Consider the following 20,687-nt stretch of genomic DNA (forward strand, 5'->3'; position numbering starts at 1 on the left):
CACACACCACACAGACACACACCCCACAGAGACACACACATACACATACACCAGAGACACACACACCCCCCCCAACACAGACACACACACACACCCCACACACATACACCACAGAGACACACACACACCCCCCACACACCCCACACAGACACACACACCACAGACACACCCCACAGACACACACACCACAGACACACCCCACAGACACACCACAGAGACACACACACACCCCACACAGACACACACCCCAGAGACACACACACACACCCCACACAGACACACACCACACACAGAGACACACACACAGCCCACACAGACACATCACAGACAGAGAAACACACACACCCCACACAGACACATACACCACAGAGACACACACCCCACACAGACACACACTCCAGAGACACACAGACACACCACAGAGACACACACACACCCCAGACACACCCCAGAGAGACACACAAACACCCCACACACACACCCCCCACAGACACACCCCAGAGAGACACACAAACACCCCACACAGACACACACACCACAGAGACACACACCCCACACAGACACACCAGAGACACACACACACCCCACACAGACACACACCCCACAGAGACACACACACACCCCACACAGACACACACACCATAGACAGAGACACACACACACCCCACACAGACACACACACCACAGACACACCCCCCACACAGACACACCCCAGAAAGACATACACACACCCCACACAGACACACACTCCACACACACACCCCCACAGACACACACCACAGAGACACACACACCCCACAGAGACACACACCCCCCCCACACAGATACACACACCACACACCACAGACACACCCCACAGAGACACACACACCCCACACACAGAGACACACACACACCCCACACAGACACACCCCCCACAGATAACAGACACACACATACACTATGCAACGCGCCCTACACACGTACATGCCCCACATAGATACGCCCATACACACACTCCCCACATAGACACACATGCAGAGATACACATGAACACCCCATAAACACACACATACACAAACCACAGACACATACAAGCACACACACACATATACACATAATCATGTACCTATCACACACATCCACAGTTCCATACTGAGACACACAGACACACACAGACACACACACACTCTCCTGCTTGGAGGTCCCCCACGCTCCTCTGGTAGGGAACCCTATTTCGCATGTCACCAGCATTTCCCTCATCTTCGCCTGGAACCCTTCCTCTCAGGAGCTGCTGCCACGGCCCAGGAGACATGGCAGCGGTTCATCTCAGTTGCTTACTGCTGACCTTTCTATATTCCAATACATCAATTACCTTTAATTTTACAGAGTCTTACTCAAGAGACCAAGAAAACAAGCTATGAAAATGATTCAAATAACAACGAAAACCTTCTCAATCTCAATTTCCCTTTGTCTGAATGGCCACAGAAACAGAGAAACACTAGTTGTTTTGTTTTCAGAATCCGGGCTGGCCTGGGGAAGCCCACATGTCCCGGAACCTCCTAGACGCTGAGCTCCTGCAGCGGCTCACAGGGAGCACAGCAAAGAGCTGCAACCAAACATAATTCGTTTGTCTCCTCTGAGGTTTATTATTTGGAATATCCAACAACTCAGGTTCAAATTAGAAAAGAAACTTCAGAGAAATGAAACAAACAGGAAGCCTGGTGCCCAAGTGGCTGTTCTGGGATGTGGAGCAACCACGTGGTTTTCAGGTAAAGCCACAAAGATTCCAACAAGAACGCTCCCTGGCGGTTACAATCTCCTCTCTGTACATGAAGGAGATTCTGCTCTAACAGGCGGATCTATCTCTCACGTACAATCTCCTCCCTGTACATGAAGGAGATTCTGCTCTAACAGGCGGATCTATCTCTCACGTACAATCCCCTCCCTGTACATGAAGGAGATTCTGCTCTAACACGCGGATCTGACTATCTCTCACGTACAATCTCCTCCCTGTACATGAAGGAGATTCTGCTATAACACGCGGATCTATCTCTCACGTACAATCCCCTCCCTGTACATGAAGGAGATTCTGCTCTAACAGGTGGATCTATCTCTCACGTACAATCTCCTCCCTGTACATGAAGGAGATTCTGCTCTAACAGGTGGATCTATCTCTCACGTACAATCTCCTCCCTGTACATGAAGGAGATTCTGCTCTAACACGCGGATCTATCTCTCACGTACAATCCCCTCCCTGTACATGAAGGAGATTCTGCTCTAACAGGCGGCTCTGACTATCTCTCAGGCACAATCTCCTCCCTGTACATGAAGGAGATTCTACTCTAACAGGCGGATCTGACTATCTCTCACGTCCTGCTGGCCCCTCCATGGATGCCCGACTTCCCAGGGGTGGCAGGGAGGCCCTTTCCCGGGCCCCTGTGGTTCCCTCTCACTCTGACTGCTTCCTGGCCACACCCTGACAATGAACTTGTATCTGCACTTGTTCTTGCGCTGCCCATCTCACAAACTGCTGCTCCAATTCTCCAAGGCAGAGCCCCATGCCACCTCCTCCTCACCGAAGCTGGCAAGATCAGGCACCCCTTCTCCATCTCCAGAGCATGGGGAGACGCTCTTTCTAGCACCGACCCTCCTCACTAGAGTGGCTACCGTCCCACGAGATAGCATGCTCTTTGATGGGATAGCTCATTCATTCACCACCCAGGCTGCAAGGCACTCCACAGACAGCTGCGGGTCTGCCCTGCCACTGGCTCTGGACACACAGGGATGGATCCGGGAGGACCCACACCCCACACTCGCCACCCTGCCCAGATCCTCAGTTGTATGGACCGTCGGCAGTCTCTGAAAGACCCGAAACAGCATCTGGATAGCTGCCTGCATGGACGTGGCTCTGTGACTTGCTGCGTCAGTACCAGGCGGTCGGCAGGCAGCTAAAAGGCCATGCGCAAAATGACCTGAGTCCTCTAGACAACCAAGTGCTGCAGTGACTCACTTGAGGGTGAGTGGTGTTGCTTCTCCCAAGTGTTGACAACTACTCAACAACCAGAGGCTTCTCTGGACTAACCTCCACAGACCCTCTCTCCCATCCTTTCCTCTGATCTGTCTCCGTCATAACTGAGCAGTGATGCTCGCAGACCTCGGCATCTGCACTCGACACCCAGGAGCTGGAGCCAAGCCAGCATGCGGCACAGCCTGGGTGGCCAGCAAACGGCAGCCCAGCTCCCCGAGGTCACTCAGGCACCCACCCAGCCCTAAGGGAGGGAAGGCAGGCCTGGGTTCCCCTGCTGTGTGGGGCTGCGGCGTGTACTCACATGGGCGTGCTCTCCTCCGCGTGATGTCCAGGGGGGCGGACCACAGCAAAGCCATTCTGCAGGTGACACCAGACAGCCGGGAAAGAGCGACAAAAGACACACTTTGTAGCCACGGGAAAATGGCTGCACACTCAACTTTCAGCAGAGTTGGGCTACACGGGAGGGCAGTTTCTTGCTGCACCCTGGCCGCAGTGATGGGGACAGGATGCAGGGCCAGCTGTGAGCCTTTCTGGGAAGCGTGGGCCCTTCTCCTAAAGAGGTCTAGGGGCTACTAATGGTTCCCCCAAAACGCAGCCACTAGGATAACGGGTGGGTGCCCTGCCCCAGTCTCAGCACTGCCGGTAAGGTGTGGTGCCCTCGGCTCAGGGGTCGGGGTGATGTGGAAGGGATGTGCTCCCTCCCCATCAGCTCGGGACCAGGACCCGCTAGGTGGCCACTGGAGGAAGATGAAGCAGAAGGGGCCCCACTCAAGGACTTGGCCGTGGGGCACAGACTTTGTGCCCCAGCTTGGCCTTCACGTGACTGCCTCTGTCCTTAACTGCAGTTCAGCTCTCAGGATGGCGGGCAAGTGGGCAGCCCACCAAACAGCTCCTCTCACACTGGGCAGAAATGCTGTCTTCTGCCCCGTCACTTTTGCGTCAAAAATCCATCTGCAAGCCACTCTGTAGCTGCTGCCATAAAAGTGGATTACAGTCCTTTCTTGGTCTCAGCAGCAACAGGACATTGTGTGGTCAAGGTCTGAAATGGAGCTTCAAAAGTGCCGGCCAACCATGAGTGACCATGGCGTGGGCGGGGTAAGCCGGACGCCGCAGGGACCAGGCTCAGGAAGGGGCGAGGGCAGCCGGTGAGGTGGCGGCAAACACTCTCAAGAGGTCCTGGCCTCCCTGCGTTTCTGCACTCAGTGCTTCTGAGTGAAGGCTGCAGACCCCTGCGGTCCCCACCCCTGCTGAGGGTCTGTAGTCCACATAGTCCTGAGGCTCTATGTACTCTTTTCACTGCCCTGACACCTGCGCCGATGGTGCTGAAGCACCGGAGGGTAGACGGCGGGCAGGGAACAGCACGAGGGGCGTGTGTGTGTGTGTGTCTGTGTGTGTGTGTGTGCAGCTTCTCTTAACAATGTGCTCGATGAAGCAGTATTCAGACATTTTATTAGATCTCCACCCTCAAACACACGTCCTTTTAACATCCCGAGTAAAGAGATGGGAAGGAAGCATGAGAAAATGTGAGCTTTCAGGTGAAAATTCTAAGTTTGGAACACACAGCTCTGCCCCTGTAAGCCTGCTGGCTCTCCCACTGCTTACAAGACTTCTGGTGAGATGGGGGCGATATTAATGGTTTCAAAAATTAATGACTTTGTTGATACTGTATGGGTCAGAATATGGAAGATCCATGTAACTCCGTGAAGCAAATTTCCAAATGACCAATGCACAGTGCTACCAATCACCCATGAACGAAGGATTGATTTGACCTCCAAGAAGGTGTAATGGCTCGGTTAAACAAAACGGAGGAGGAGGAGGCCACGATTTGAGTTCAGATCCACGCTGTAGCTAATTTTCAAGACACTACCACTTGTTGAATTTTTGGTATACTGTCAAAGAATACTCACAATTAGAATACCTCTGAAAAGTCTATTAAAATCCTTCTCCCATTTCCAATTGCGTATCTGTGTGGGGCCAGGATTCCTTCATGTACTTCAACATGTCCCAAGAATGATGCCAGGCAGGTGTGAGAACCCAGCTGCTGTCCACAGGGCCAGACATTAGTGCTATTTTTATTTTTTAATTACGTTTTATTTTTTATTTTTTTAATTTTTTCAGACAGAGTCTTGCTCTGTCACTCAGGCTGGAGTGCAATGGTGCGACTTGGCTCACCGCAACCTCCACCTCCCAGGTTCAGGTGATTCGCTGGCCTCAGCCTCCCAAGTAGCTGGGATTGTAGGCACGTGCCACCACGCCCAGCTAATTTTTATATTTTCAGTAGAGACGGAGTTTCGCCATGTTGGCCAAGCTGCTCTTGACCTCCTGACCTCAGGTGATCCTCCTGCCTTGGCCTCCCAGAGTGCTGGGATTCCAGGCGTGAGCCACTGCGCCCGGTCGCTATTTTTAAATTAATAAACATTGTGAAAACTTCTCAGCTGTCATCTCTAACATCTCTAATATAGTCAATATTGCGGATATAACTCATGTAAACAGAAGCTCTTTGGAGCTTCTTTTTTTTTTAAGAGTATGAATAAGAGTATAAAGTGTTCTTAAGACCCAAATCATTGAGAATCTCTGTACTATGCACATACCCTGTCACAAGTATGGGCAATGTCTCTTTGATTCAACAGTGAGGCTGTGCTGACACCCTGGGGTCCATGCCTCCCCATCACAGCTGCCTCCCAGCCTGATGAGAGGGAGACGCAGTGGGCGGCCCCTTCCCACACTGGGAATCTATGGCAGGCCTCCTGGAGGGCCACCACTGTCCAGTCCCCGACTGACCTTCAGCTCCCCTGTGGCCACCTTGAAGACCAGCTCTACCACGCAGCCCACAGCCAGGCGGGCTGCCCCTGCCGAGTGCACCTCGTTCCATATGGTGTCACTGTCCACCTGTGGAAACAACACCCCACAGTGAGGTCACCCTCCCCAGTCACCGTCATCGCCAGCCCTGGCTGGGCAGAGCAGCTCAGGCTCCGTGGGCTCTGCTTCTAAAACCCCAGGGCCTACCAGAGCCGGGGCAGCCTCAGCCCACGTTCGGGCTTCAATCTTTTTAAGACATGCCAAAAAATTTAAACAGGAAAATACAAGAGAATTTGCCAGAAATAAGATGCATGTGTCCTGACCTGTTCTGAGGCATCCTCTGTTCCCTCAATTGCTTCAGTATACTTCGATCTAAAAGTAATGATGTCAAGGTGATCTATTTCCTTTTTTTTTTTAACTGGAACTGTAGTTAAGAGAGTTATTCAGCTTGAGTATCTCTGATCTGAGAATCTGAAATCCGAAATGCTACAAAAGCATTTTGTAGGCTGAGGCGGGAAGATCACTTGAGCCCAGGAGGTCGAGGCTGCAGTGAGCCATGAATGCACCACTGCACTCCAGTCTGGGTAACACAGTGAGGCTCTGTCTCCAAAAAGGAAAAAAACAAAAACTGGAAACTTTCTGAGTGCCTACGTGACGCTCAAAGGAAATGCACTCTGGAGCATTCTGGATTTCAGATTTTTGGATTAGGGATGCTGAACTGCTAAGTATAATGCAAATATTCCAAAATCTGAAAAACACCAAATTCTGAAATACCTCTGGCCCCAAGCATTTCGGACAAGGGACAGTCAACCTGTCAAATAATTAGCAACAACATGAAATGTAACGGGAATCGTGACCGGTCTCTTCCAATAGTGACTTTCTCCTGTGCTAGTTTAACTGGAAGCTCCACATCTTGGCCAGCGTAGCTAAGCGGGACTGGGAGTGCGGGCGGGTGAGGAGAGCTGCCCTGCTCTGCCCTGCTCTGCCCTGCTGACGGCACACGGTTCTGCCTAGGAACCAGCAAGTCAGCCCGCTGGCCTTTTCCACTTCAGACAGAAAACGTGTTTCACACAACACGTCAGCAATCCCCGACTGTGTGTTTGGTCATTTATTTAGGCACACCAGAAATTTCTTACAGCCCTGGCTCACTTTGGGAGGAAAGTCGACAGACAGATACCTGGACAGCCAGTTCTGCACAGAACAGTCTCCTATGGGAGACTGGCCAGGAGAGGGAGGTGTTAAGATGAAATACACAGTCCTTGGGCCGGCCCCAGGGCACCTGAGCATCTGTCCCCAGGTGTGTCCCTTGCCTGCAAGATGCGGTGGGGTAACACACTGGGGACTTGGGTGTGCCCAGCCCGGTGGAGGTCTTAGAAGCTGCATCATCACAGGTTGCTCAGCTTCAACACGGTGCTGACCAGGGCGATTGCAGGTCTATTGCAGGGCGCCTCCTTCTCAAACTGAGCCCCTCTGAGCGCCGAGCGCTTTGGGGCTCCTAAGGAGGAGCCAGGCATGTCCATCCCGCCTCTCCCTTCCCCAGACCAGGCCCTGGAGGGCTCCTGTCCACCACCAGGCAGACTTGCCACTTGACAGACACCGCTCATTATGTGGGGAGGGAGGAATTCTTTCCAGGCGGTCTTGAAGCTTCATCCTGAAAGCAAGGTGAGTTAAAATGCGTTTTCAAGGGGCTGAAGACATTTCCTGAAGTGTATTCGGTGATAGTTTTCTTTTCAATGACCAAACTTCTATATTCTTTAAACGGTTTCCAAATATCAAAATAACTCCACTTCACCTACCCTCCACAGTGTTCGTATTCAACCTGCAACGACTGGCTTCTTCTGTAAGTAATGCTACATTGTCATTCACGGAAGCAGCCACATAAATAGGACTATTATGGGCGGATGACTTCAGCTGGAGAATTGATTCATTACAATTAAAGGTGGCAAAGGGTGTGGCAGCTCATGTCTATCATACCAACACTTTGGGAGGCCAAGGTGGAAGGATGGCTTGAGGCCAGGAGTTAGAGACCAGCCTGGGCAACATAGTGAGACCCCATCTCTGCAAAAAATAAAAAAATAAAAAATTAGCCAGATGTGGGCCGGGCGCAGTGGCTCAAGCCTGTAATCCAGCACTTTGGGAGGCTGAGGTGGGCAGATCACAAGGTCAGGAGATCGAGACCATCCTGGCTAACACATTGAAACCCCGTCTCTACTAAAAATACAAAAAAAAAAAAAAAAAAAAAAAAAATTAGCCAGGTGCGGTGGCGGGCACCTGTAGTCCCAGCTACTCGGGAGGCTAGGGCAGGAGAATGGCGTGAACCCGGGAGGTGGAGCTTGCAGTGAGCCGAGATCGCGCCACTGTACTCCAGCCTGGGCAACAGAGCCAGACTCCGTCTCAAAAAAAAAAAAAAAAAAAAAAAAAAAATTAGCCAGATGTGGTGGCCTGGGCCTGTAGTCCCCACAACCCACAACTCAGGACGCTGAGGCGGGAAGATCACTTGAGCCCAGGAGATTGAGGCTGCAGTGAGCCATGAATGTACCACTGCACTCCAGTCTGGGTAACAGACTGAAGCTCTGTCTCCAAAGAGGAAAAAAAAAAAAAAAAAATCCAAGCTGACATCCCAGGAGTGAGAGCTGGGCAGGGCAAGATTCTGCCAGCTGCTGTGTCAGCCAGGAGAGGCGGGGTCCCAGGCAAGCCAGGCCCCGAGGCTGCCCCTGTGGGGAAAGCACCCAGAGATGGTTTCTCTCCAACATACAATGAACTGGGCTTTGGGATTAGGCCAACACTGCAGGGAGCGGAGGGTGGACTCCGCCCGTGTTCTGAAGGGTCTTCTGGGGATTCTGCACACCTGGGGTGCGAAGGAGCTGCTTGGTCTACCAGGTGCCCTCCCACAGGACCCTGGGGTTCAGAAGCTTCTGGAGTGTCTTGCACAGAGTGAAGGACAAAGCCCCAGCCAAACTGCAGGACCCCAGTCCCTAGAGAACTCAAAAGACCCTCCTTCGCTGCTTCAGGACCACGGCTCCAGCTCCCAGGGACCAGCCTGGAGTTCCAGGAGCTCCAGGGCTCTTGCAGGGAGCCTGGCTCAGGCGTGTAGCACCACCACTGAGCAACAGCCTGGCTCAGGGCAGGCGGCCACAACTACTAATGCAGGAAGGAGCAAATGGCTCACTCTGTATTTTCTTTTTTTTTCTTTTCTTTTCCTTTCTTTCTCTCTTGCTTTCTTTTCTCCTTTCATTTCCTTTTCTCTCTTTCTTTCTCTTTCACAATAAAGACAGGAAAAAGGCGGGGGGAAACATGGAGAAAGCTTCCCACGGAGAATCCCATGGAGTCTAAAACGGACACGCCGAGGGCTGGCAGGGCTGGGAGGCCTTTGGGAAGCTCAGAGGAGCCATGGGGAGCCGGGTGTACGGGAGCAGGCCGGGGCTCCGCTAGGCAAGGCCGAGCAGGGACACCAGCTCCTCACCTAGTTGAAACTTGCGGTCACTGGAAAGGAGCAATGCAGGAGCTGACCTGGTTTGAAAAAGAGGTCAAAGCACTTTACAGCCCACACTTCCCAGCGTTGAGGAGGGGTGAGTTTTCAGTGTTCCAAGCCCCACTGTTCTGCCTCCAGGAGAGTTTGCAGCTGCTTTCGGGAAAGGTGGCCGGCTCTGCTCATCCGCTCTGCCCTCCCTGACAAGAGCACCTGCTGTGTGCCCACACTTCAGCTCCCGAGGTCTACTTTGCTCCTCCTGATACCCCAAGAGGCTGGCCCCTACCGGCTCCAGAGGAGACCTGAGGCTCAGGAGAGCTGTATCTGTGCCAACGACAACAAGTGCACCCCACAGCCAGGGCAGGGGTCTGCACAGGCCTCCTGTCTGTCTTCTTCCTTTTGGAAAACAATGGGAAGAAAACGCATCTTGCCGATGGCTGTACCTGAGGATGCCCCACGGCCTGCACTGTTCCCTGCCCATGCCAACAGGCTACCCTCTCTGCCCGCATCCACGTGGGGAGCTTTTCCATCAGCATCTGCGCACGAGTGCATGCCTGTACCCAGATGTGAGGGTGTACCTCTCATCTGCTGTGCCTCAGATCTGGATTTAACACTTGGGAGGGGCTGCTGGGCTCACCCCCTCAGCTCTGAGTGTGCACTTAGCTTTCATTTGCAAATGATGAATTCTGCCTTGCACAGGCGTGCTGGCTGCAGGGCAGTGCAAATTCAATTCTTTTCAAGTCTGGCCAAAAACTTGCCCCAAATTAAGAGATTGCAGCCTATTTACAATACAAAATAAAATAACTCTAGGAGGGCTTGGTGGTGGTATGAATAAATGCCGTTTATTCTCTTTCTGATGGGATAATTTTCAAAGCAGTGATTTTTATAAAAACGCAGGAAGAAAACAATTTTGTTTCATTTCCATAACAGGATCCAGACCTTCAGCTTCACCCTGCGATCAGTGATTACACACACACCGCACCGTTTCGGCTGCAGCGGCTCCTGCTGTCCACTGGCTCCCGTCCTCCCTGCCTGTAACCGTCTGTGGTGATTCACGGCGCTGCAGGACCATGATGGCCCAGATCTGCTTGGAGGCTCCGCCTCAGCTTCTTATGGCCACCCTCGCTATTGCCACCCCTGCCCAGGCTGCAACAAGGAGGTCAGGGGCCAGGGGAGAACCTTTTGTTATTGAGAAGTTTGACTGCAAGACCTGACCCTTCCTGTGTGGACGGATGGGCAGATGCCCAGACTGGAAAGTCCTTGTGAACTTATGTGCCCAGGCCAGGTCCATATCATCAGCTCGTAGAAGCTGGCACAGACCAGTGATTCATATGCCCAGGCCAGGTCCATATCTTCAGCTCACAGAAGCCAGCACAGCCCAGCGAGTAGCCCTACAGACTCCACGTGTCCCATGAGTATCACGGTCACTGCACTGGGAGCCCCACCTATAGCTTCGGGTGGAAACTATGTACAGAATATAGAAGCACGCATCCTACCCGCAGCATACTCGTGGCCTGATGTGAGCAGATTACTGCTGCAGACTTCGAAGGGGATGAGATGCTGGCTGCATACAGGATCCTGTTTCTTAAAGCGAGAGCCACTGGAAGCCAGAGCCCCAGCCACGAGCTCTTAAGGTGAGAGCCACTGCACCCCAGAGCCCCAGCCGCCTGCGCCAGACAACCTTCCCCAGAGAAAGGTGCCCGAGTCGGCGATCAAAACGCTCTCGGCTCACACGGCCTTTGAAGCCACACATGGGCAGCCCCTGCCCGCCAGACCGTGTGTGGGAAACACCTGGCAGCAATTATTCACTTTGAGGGAAGCAAGGCTGCGATTTCTGTGACCACTGGGACTCGAGAAGAAAACAGGACATTATTTACACATTAAAGGAACACTTACCCCAACACCACCGCAGGGGAGCCGGACGAACACGGAGGCGAGGGAGCCTGTGGGAGGGAGGGAGACGGTCAGAGAGGCCAAGGGCACGCGGCCGAGGAGCTCGGCAGGACCTAGGAGCACTCCGGGGTCTTCAGTGGCACTTGGGCATTTGTGGGACACCGAGGGGCCACTGCTCCCCCATGTGACACCCTGTGGCCCTGCTGCAGGGTCAGCGTCTGGCCCTTAGAGGTGCCTTGACTCCAGTGAGGGCTGAGCTGGGTCACAGACCCTGGTGGGGACACCTCAAATTGTTGTGCCATCAGCCTGTCAGGGGCCCAGGAGAGGCATCAAGCCACTGGGGAGCAGGAGGTACCCCTGGTGGGCATCTGCCTGCAGCCCCTGCCCCTGAGGGGCTGTATCTAACAGCAAATCCTGCTCCAGGACCCCGAGCCTGGCTCCTCAGTGAGCTCCTTGGGCTTGTCTAGCAGCCCCCTCCCATGGCAAACAAGGGACAGGTCTGGGATTAAACACGGGTGCTGAGGCCTCTTAGACCCTGAGATCCTCAGGAACGTATGCAGCGACAGCCCCTCCCTGCGACACAGGCAGAGCGTGTACAGCTAACTGAGGGCTCCAAGGACGTCGCAGCTGCATGCCAGGCCTCCTCCCATGGAAATCGGGGCCCTCGAAGCCCCCACCCCACTGCTCTGGCGCCCATGCCTGCTCCAGCAGTGAAAGTGCTCCCAGGACAGGGGTGCTGTCTTTTTCCTGTTTGACCCCAGTGCTGGCTGAATGCATGTCACCAGCTTAAAACCCATCTGTGGAGGACAACAGACCCCCACTAACCAGGGGTGGGGCCTGCCATTCCTAGCAGCTGCCTGGGCCCCAACCCCTCACTCTCCGCAGCCCCCGGCCCCTTCCTGGGCTGGAGCTGGAGTGGCATCTCACATGCTCCAGGGAGACTGGCTTGATGTAACAGGCTCCTTTATCCAACATGGGACCCCACTTTCTGGCCTCAGCTGGGCTGTACCCCCGCTGTGGGGCTCCTCTCCCATTCTCAGCCTGCTCCAGAACAGCAGCCCCCACTCTGTGTGCTCTGGTCCACACTCCTAGGGCTGGCTGCCGGGGGCCATGGTAAGGAGTTGGCCATGGGTCCATTAGGGCCTGTCTGCCTCTTGCCTGGAGGGTTTGCCAGCCTGGTTAGCACGAGAGGAACCCTTCCTCAGGGAACAGCGTGCCTGGCTGGGAAGAGCAACTGCGATGGCCCCAAGCTGCAGGAGAGTGGCTGGCACAGACGAGAAGCTAAACAGAGACCTGCTTGCCTTAGCCCACGGACGCCCGCACCCCCACGGACACCTGCCGCCCCCTGACACCTGCAACCCCCCTGACGCCTGCAACCCCCCCCACAGACGCCTGCACCATCACCCCACCATGGACGACTGCACCCCACCCCAGACGCCTGCACCATCACCCCACCACGGATGACTGCACCCTCCCCATGGATGCCCGCCCCCCCGCCCCGCCCCATGGACACCCACAACCCCCATGGACACCAGCACCCCCCACGGACACCGATACTAGCACCCCCACAGATGACAGCACCTCCCATGGATGCCAGCACCCCCCACAGACGCCAGCACCCCCCAAGGATGCCCACACCCCCTCATGGACGCCAGCACCCCCCACGGACATCCATATCCCCCACGGACACCAGAACCTCGCATGGATGCCCTCACCTCCCATGGGTGCCCACACCCCCCACAGACGCCAGCACCCCCACGGACACCGACACCCCCCACGGACCCCCCATGGACACCAGCACCCCCCCCACAGACACCCACATGTCCCACAGACAGCCATAGCCAGGCCCTAGTGTGAGGCCTGACGCACAGAGCTGACCCAGGCTCTTCTCACTCTGTGGAGGTCATGGATCTGCATCAAGGCTGGAGGCTTGTAGAATGGCCACGTCCACGTCCCAGGGCTGGGGAGCTGCCACGCCAACAGGGAGCAGGGCAGGAGGCAGGAGGCAGGAGGCAGGGGGCAGCAGCTGCAGCCACTTTCAGAAGGGGCTCAGGGACTCCCGGGCACCCGGGCCCCCCAGGCAAAGGGAGGATAGGCCCGGCCCCCATCTGCTAGGAGGGCCCGGCCAGCTGATGGGCGCAGGCGCCATGCAGATGCTGTGACGTTTTCCAGACAAAGTCCTTCGTGCTTGGAGGAGCCAGCCTGTGTCGGAGGGAGCCCGGGCTCCTCTCCACCTGGCCTGGCTCCAAGGGCAGGGTCTGTGCCTGCCTTGTCCCTACTCCCTGCCTGGGCTGTACGAGGCACTGAGCCAGCAGGGGCTTCCGTCGGCCCTGGCTCTCCCTGCGGCACTCAGCAGGCAGCCTCGGCCTCTGGGTCCTGGCCCTCACGCCCACTGAGGGCAGCAGCACCAGCATGCCTCCCCCTCCCGGGCGCTGTCCTGGGTCTACTTCCTCCATGTCCATGGCTCATGGACCCGCCGCTGCCTGGACCAGTCGTGGCTCCTGACCCTGGTTCCCATGTCCACATGTCAGCGTGGGACGTGGGACAACATCAGCTAACACTTCTCACCTGAGCCTCATGGCGGCCAGCCCTCACCCCCGCAGGCATGTTGGCCCTGCTCTCCTCTGCGCCTTGGTGACAGCAAGGAGTGGACGTGGGGCTGACCATGCGGGGAAGCGGCCTGCATGCCGGACCCCTTTGGGAGGCGCTGGGGCCGGGCAGGAGCTGGCGGGATGTGGTGTGTGAGAGAGCTGGTGCGCAGGTGGAACGAGACTGAAAAAGGAGGAGGGCGTGGGTGCCAAGGTGCCAAGCCACCTGCTGTCCTGCTTGCTGCCCGTCGTCTGTAGTGGGGTCACCTAATGCCAACCTCACCACAGTGGGCGGGTGCTGCCTTGGAAGGGTGGTCATGGCCTTGGTGAGTGGCTGAGCAGCTGGGGCTGGGAGTGACTCCGTGGGCCATGTCCTTCCATCACTGACTACTCCAACACACGGGAAAGACACTGCCCGAAACCAGGGAGCTTGTTTTCCAAATAATGCACACGCTCAGCTATATGAATTCACAGTAGACAGACGTGTCCAGGTATCTGCAAGAGACTGAATCTCTTTGAAATCATAGCCAACCATGTCTACATTAAAACCACAAGTCATCCAACTGTTTTGAGTTTGCTCATTATCTAGCAAAGACCAAAACAACAAAGAAAAAGTACACAATCATGCATCCAAATACACGTATATAGGAATGGAGTTACAGGCAGACTTTTGGTGACAGCTGTGAGGAGCCCAGCGGCCTCCTGTGGTTTGGAGCCACAATCACCAAGCCCAGGCCACGAAATGTTCCAGCCTGGTGACAGGGCCTGAAGCTCTGCAAACGACCAGCCCTACTACTTGTTTGTTTGCCGCAGGCTGGCAGACAGGCGTTCTGTGCCTGGGGTGGCGAAGGGAAGGCTCCAGCCATCCTCTCACCGTTGCTCCTGCTCCCTGGCTGGGAGGAGGCCCTCACTATGCCAAGTCATTTTCCTGCTGCACCCTGCCCTGAGCATCACCGGTGCCCACTCGCCAGGGGCCCAGCTCTGCCTGGATGCAGTGCCCTGCCAGCTGACATGAGCAGATGAGCCACGTGACTTTCAGTGACATCTAGGGCAGCGGCCAGCCTGCCTCAGGCCCACGAGCCAATTCAGCCAAGCCTTATGCGTGGCGTCTCACCACATCAGAAAGGAAATGTGAAGGCCCTTGCACACGGCTTAGCGGCTTGTGGATTCCATTAAAAGAGGAAAGAAAAAAATCACACAGTAGTGTTTAAACACCTCATTAGGGTTATGTTTGCAAAACTCAAGATAATCATCGGCTACTACCAGGTCTGAAATACTTAGACTGATGATAATGAAGTTTCTGGGTTAGGACAATTGTCGGAAATTCAAAAATCGATCTTGAGTTGTGAGAAGGTAATGGGAGAGGTATCCTCAAAGGAATGTGAACAGATTTTAAAGCACGAAGCTTTCCAGGAAAGAACACGAAACAGAATGATCAACCTTCCTTTAAACAAAAGAAATTGACTAGAATGGTTGCCTTCGGAGGACAGGAATGGGGCAAAGGGATGCTGCAGAGACACTTCAATAAAGAAACCAGCAACAATACAGGGGTCTTCGAGGGCCCAATGCAGGCCGTGAACTGAGGACCAGGGGCCCACCGGGTAACCAGCAATCGCAGGAAAGAGACCTCCAAGCTCACTCCGTCCTTGACTATCTATCAAGGACGCCACACATCCAACTTTCTGCTTTCCTTTTTGACAATCTCTCCCAAACTTTGTTTGAAACTAGCTTAGAAACCTAAGCAAGGTGGTGGAGCTAAGCCTGCCTTCAGCCTCCTGCTGGTGGAGCTGGGGCTGCCTCCATCCTCTGCCCGCTGAATTCCACAGGTTTGGAAGACTGAAGGTGGCAGGGGATGGACTGACAGCCGGTCCTTTGAAAATGGACTAAGGTGTCAGGAGCAGCTGCCATTCTGAAAGGCGTGGAGGAGGGCGCACGGAACTGCATGTGTGCAGGACACGGCCTGATGAGCGATGCTCTGAGGCCGCCCAGCAGCTCCCACGCCTGCTGAAGCCCCTGCTGTGGCAGCCCCGGTGACATCGAGGCAAAGATCTTGTCCCCTCATGGGGCCCACAGGCAGCCTCTCCCATGCTGGAGAACCTGGCCAGAAGCTGAGGTGTCACATGGGGAGGCAGTGACATTTCCTGGTAAGGACTGGAGAATCCTGAGGGACAGCACACTCCAGCCTCAGTGCCTCGATGCACGGCCTTTGCCCACCCAGCTCCCGGACAGAAGGTGCCTGCCCTCTCCACCGTCCACACCACCCTTGCCCTTTAGGGCTCCCTTTCCCGGCCCCAGAGGCGCTTCCCTGCCTCTGCTAGGTACTCCACAATCCATGCGCCATCTTCTCCCCCAGGAGCGCGTGCCCCCTTCCTCGGGGAAGCTGCATCAGCTTCTCTCTGCAGGGCGATCTCAGACTTCCTGGCCGCCACCCTCTCACAGACCATCCAGTAGAGGCTGGCCTCCATAATGGGCCTCCCGATGTTCTTTTGCCCTGGGACAGCATGTCCTCTGGTGGCTTCCTGAGAAAGAACAGCTGGAGCGTGAAAGCTCTGGCCCTTGCATGCCTGGAATGCCTCTGTGCCACCTTCCTACTCACCCAGCAGTTTGGCGGGACACAGACTTCAGGAGGGCAATGACACGCCCTTAGAACTGGCATGGCCTCAGGCCCCACGGAGACTGCAGGTGCTCTGACTCTCTCTAGTGCCCTGGCTCTCACCTCTGTCCTTGCATTCTGAGGCTCTGCTGTTTCACCCTAAGAGGGTCTTTCTTACCCCTGGTGGGTCCCTGCAGCCCAGAGACTCTGCCTTTGGCCTGGGGCCTTCTGAATTCCACAGACACCTCCTCCTCACCTCTGCCTTCCCTGGGAACTCCTGCTGTTTGGACCCCGCACACTGGAGTGAGCTTTGGCCTTCTTCTCCATCATCTCACTTCCCAGTTTCCCAGTGCTGTCACGTTTTGCTCCGGTTTCTGGGAGATGACATCACCATATCTTCCAGTCCGAGGATCTTCTTTTTCTGCAGTCAGGTGTTTAATTTTTGTCTTCTCTGAACGTTCTGTGCTTTCCCCTTTTCCACTGAACTTGTCCATGTTACATGGATGCAGGATCCTCTCTGAGGGTGCTAGCGGCAGCTGGGTTAGCCCCCCGCACTGTCTGCCCGCAGCTCCCTTCCCCTGTGTGGCTCCAGCTCCAGGTCCCTACCGAGTCGTTCCTCGGGCCCTGGGTCCTACTTGGTTGTCCACTCCTAAGGGGGAAATGCCAACGGCTGGGTGGAAGCTCTGGGCACACCGGGGGTGATTAGCCGTGAGCACCAATATAAGGGATCTCAGGGGCTATTTGTTGGGAACCCCTGATGTCAGCTTCTTTGGGGCTGGTCAAATCCATAGAGGGGTCTCCTGTCTTTTGCTTGGAGGGTATAGGTCAGCATGCTGGCAGCCCAGTGGGGAGGGGTAGGGGGCTTGGCATCCACGCCCTCATCTAGAGCAGCCGTCTGCAGTCCAGGAAGTCCCTTCCAGAGGGACGGTGGAAGGGTGCTGTACCCCTTCTAGAGCAGCAGCAGGTGAAGCAGCTGTGTAGGGAGTCGGGGCCCAGAGGCCCTTCCACCAGCTTTGGCCCAGGCCCTTGACTGAGTGCCTCACTGAGTCCATGGTCTCTGCAGTTGCTGAGCCTGAGCTGTCAGGGTCTGTGGGGTGGGTCGGTGGCCCTTGTCCCCGGCACTAGCACAGGATCCACCTCATGAACCTGCTCAGCCACATCCTGGCCCACCTGCTTCCTACTGCTATTCACTCCTTTCTCACTTTCCCCAAACTTGAGGCTTCTGTCCTTTTAGAAGCCTCCATACCACAGGGCAGCGGGGACTCCGGAAGCAGCGTGACTGCCACTCCAGGCCAGAGCCCATGCGTGTCCTCATGGCCCCACTGGCTCCATGGTCTGTGACCCCGTTGGTACCTACAGGGCATCCAGTATGGAAGGTGCCCTCGGTGAGTGGATGAAGGCACGAGCGAGCGAGTGAACGCGTGAAGGACTAGGCGTGCAGGTCTCTGTGAGGCTGAGTCTGCCAGGCACAGGCCTGGCACGGAGGACACCTCCTGCAACATGTGCCCCGCCAAACGCAGTCAATGAGTCAGGCATGGCCCACCCTCTCCTTGCCCCTGCAACCCCTGCGTTCATGGTTCCTAGTTCTCTCTCTCTGCCTTCCTAGGGTCCTGCTCAGGGAAGAGCCAATATGCTCTTCTCAGGGCAAAGGCATGGAAGATGGGGAAGAAAACCAGTGGGCAGTGACTGTCCTGGTTCAGGATGGCTGGGAGGCAGGGAAAGACATTATCGAGGAACAAAGGGAGCCCTGGGAGCCCCCATCCCCAGGTCCGGGTTCTGTGTCCTGGAAGCCCCCGGCCCCGGGTCTGGTTTCTGTGCCCTGGGAGCCTCCTGCCCTGGGTCTGGGTTCTGTGTCCTGGACACCCCCGGCCCTGGGTCTGTGTTCTGTGCCCTGGACACCTCCGGCCCCGGGTCTGGGTTCTGTGCCCTCAACACTCCCGGCCCCGGGTCTGGGTTCTGTGCCCTGGACACTCCCAGCCCCGGGTCTGGGTTCTGTGCCCTGGACACTCCCGGCCCTGGGTCTGGGTTCTGTGCCCTAGACGTCTCGGTCCCGGGTCCACGTTCTGTGCCCTGGAACCCCCGGCCCCGGGTCTGGGTTCTGTGCCCTGGACACCCCCAGCCCCGGGTCTGGGTTCTGTGCCCTGGAAGCCCCCAGCCCCAGGTCCGGGTTCTGTGCCTGGGAACACTGGGAGTCCCATAGAGCTGGGTGGGAGTTCACCTGCCTCTGCTGAAGATCCCTGTGGAAAGCCTCTCACCAGCTCCCCAGGCAGAGGATGCCCATTAGAAAGTTCTCTCCATGAGGCCAAAATTCCCCTCCACCACCTGTGCAGGTGCTTTTAGTCAGAGCCAAGACACCAGCAGCCTTTCACCCTTAAGCGGTGGACACTCCCTAGGCCTCCTCTTGGTCCTGCTCTGATGGGCCTTAAAGTGGAGCTCAGAACACAACTGCAGGCTCCCTGCAGGGCAAGGCGGGCAGCACGCTGGCTGTGTTCCTAATCAGCTTCTCAAACCTAAACTCTGTGATTCAAGATGCTTCCAAACCAACGGTTCTCAGCCCAGTTTTTACACAAACACACCTGCTACCTGGCACGTTCATCAACAACCAGTGGCTTGTGAACAGAGGGTGAAAGGTTCCCTTTCAGGCCCTTTATACCTTATAACCTGGCAGGTGACACCCACAGGCGCCCCACACACAAGGGGCTGAGAGCTGGAAACACAACCTCAGGGACTTCAAACCCAATATGGGAGGAAAGGAAGGTCCTGAAATACCTAGAAGTTTCTTACTGTCCAGTTTCTGCCGGTTGAGGGGGTTCGTGCCGTACAGGAGGGTGTGGGCTTCCGAGTGCACCGTCTGCAGCTCCTCCAGGGTGGCCTTGCGTCCGCGGATGCACTGTGGGGACAGGCGAGAGGACACTCACACATTCTGCAGAAGCTGCTGCTTCAGCTCCACAGACAGAAACTCCAGCTGAAACCACTGCCCAAAAGGAAACTTAGTTTGATACAAAAACAAGCACGTTATTTGGTTACTGCAAAAGAAGCAGCAACATCACCCAACGTGATATTTTAAAATATTTAAGAAATATTTTAGAGGGCTTACACTTAATTATAGCTTTGAAAAAACATTTTAAAAGATAATTCCAGCCTTCAATGCATTACCCTTCACTGTCGCACAAATGACTTGGCATCAAATTATTACTTTACTTTCCAACTGCCAGGGTCTGGTCTTAAAATAGAGGTGAGCTGCTGCGCTTCCCTCACATTCAAGGGAAACCCCAGCCGCGCTCCCGGAGTCTCTGAGCCCCAGGATGAAGCAGCCTTCCTTGGACCGCCTGGGGCCACAGCCGCCAAGGTCTGGCATCTGCCCTGGATGGCTAGCTGGCATCCGGCTGCGTCTCTCTGTGGTTTGGAAATTCCTCAGATCGAGATCCCTGGGCTAATTCAGATTTTCTCTAGAAATTCACAGGGAAATTAGTGTTCTTCAGTTGAGCTACATTTATTTAGCCTTTCAAAGGGGACGATGGCTTTGGACATGAGATTCGAGTTAACATTTCACATGGAAATGGCTCTCAGAGGGTTAGGCCACCACAGGATGAGTCAGACGCCACTCAGGTGGCCCCGGTTGTGGCTGTCACCTGCTTCTCTCAGACCAGAGCAGGATCTGCTCTCTCCCTCCTGACCGCAGCCCTGCCCCAGCATCCACTGAGCTCCTGCAGGCCTGTGTCCACGCTGTACGTGAGACTTGTGGTGGGCGAAGCTCGGGGGCTTTCTACGCCAGTCCAGCACCTGGGACTCCTCTCAGGCCACCAGGAGCCGTAGCACACAGCCTTCCTGCAGGACGCATTGCACCTGGGGGTCCTGTCCATGCAGGGCAGAGAAAGAAGGGGTGGAGCCAAGAACTCAGTCCCTGCCCACAGGGGAGGGACCTCCAGAGGGCAGGTGCGCTGGGCAGGGGAGGCTGCTCTGCAGGTTCCCTTCTCGTGTACAACAATTCCACAAAACCGGGCTTTCTCTATGAAGGTCACTTGTTTAACAAAGAAAAGATGTGGCACGGCTTCCAATGGTAAAAAACGACTCTATGGTCCCATCCACAACCTAGCGCTGCTTCTACTTTGGGGACATAAGCCAAGTGTCCCTGGAAAGCCAGGCAGGAGGGACGTACTCCCTGGGTAGGGGTCAGGGTGCAGTCGGGGCCCTGGGCAGCTGCAGGGGCTTCTAATTTATTTTATTTATTTTTTTTTGAGATGGAGTTTCACTCTTGTTGCCTAGGCTGGAGTGCAACGGCGCAATCTTGGCTTATGACAACCTCCATCTCCCGGCTTCAAGCGATTCTCCTGC

General features: G+C 55.4%; 1 protein-coding gene across 29 annotated transcripts in view; it reads right to left on the bottom strand.

Moving 5' to 3' along the window:
* Positions 1-20,687, bottom strand: part of HDAC4 (histone deacetylase 4) — a 353,093-nt gene that overhangs the window by 36,135 nt on the left and 296,271 nt on the right. For 20 of the 29 annotated variants that reach the window (XM_055291146.2, XM_063645833.1, XM_055291142.2 and 17 more), the window contains 4 exons: positions 19,122-19,242; positions 11,175-11,221; positions 5,792-5,899; positions 3,312-3,367 (listed from right to left, as the gene is read on the bottom strand). In XM_055291146.2, the coding sequence (XP_055147121.1) occupies positions 3,312-3,367; positions 5,792-5,899; positions 11,175-11,221; positions 19,122-19,242 (332 nt within the window). The remainder of the gene's footprint in view (positions 1-3,311; positions 3,368-5,791; positions 5,900-11,174; positions 11,222-19,121; positions 19,243-20,687) is intronic. The other 9 variants (XM_055291150.2, XM_063645840.1, XM_055291149.2 and 6 more) reach the window with 1 other exon arrangement.

The sequence above is a fragment of the Symphalangus syndactylus genome, chromosome 8 (genome assembly GCF_028878055.3).
Source record: "Symphalangus syndactylus isolate Jambi chromosome 8, NHGRI_mSymSyn1-v2.1_pri, whole genome shotgun sequence".
Taxonomy (NCBI): Eukaryota; Metazoa; Chordata; class Mammalia; order Primates; family Hylobatidae; genus Symphalangus; species Symphalangus syndactylus.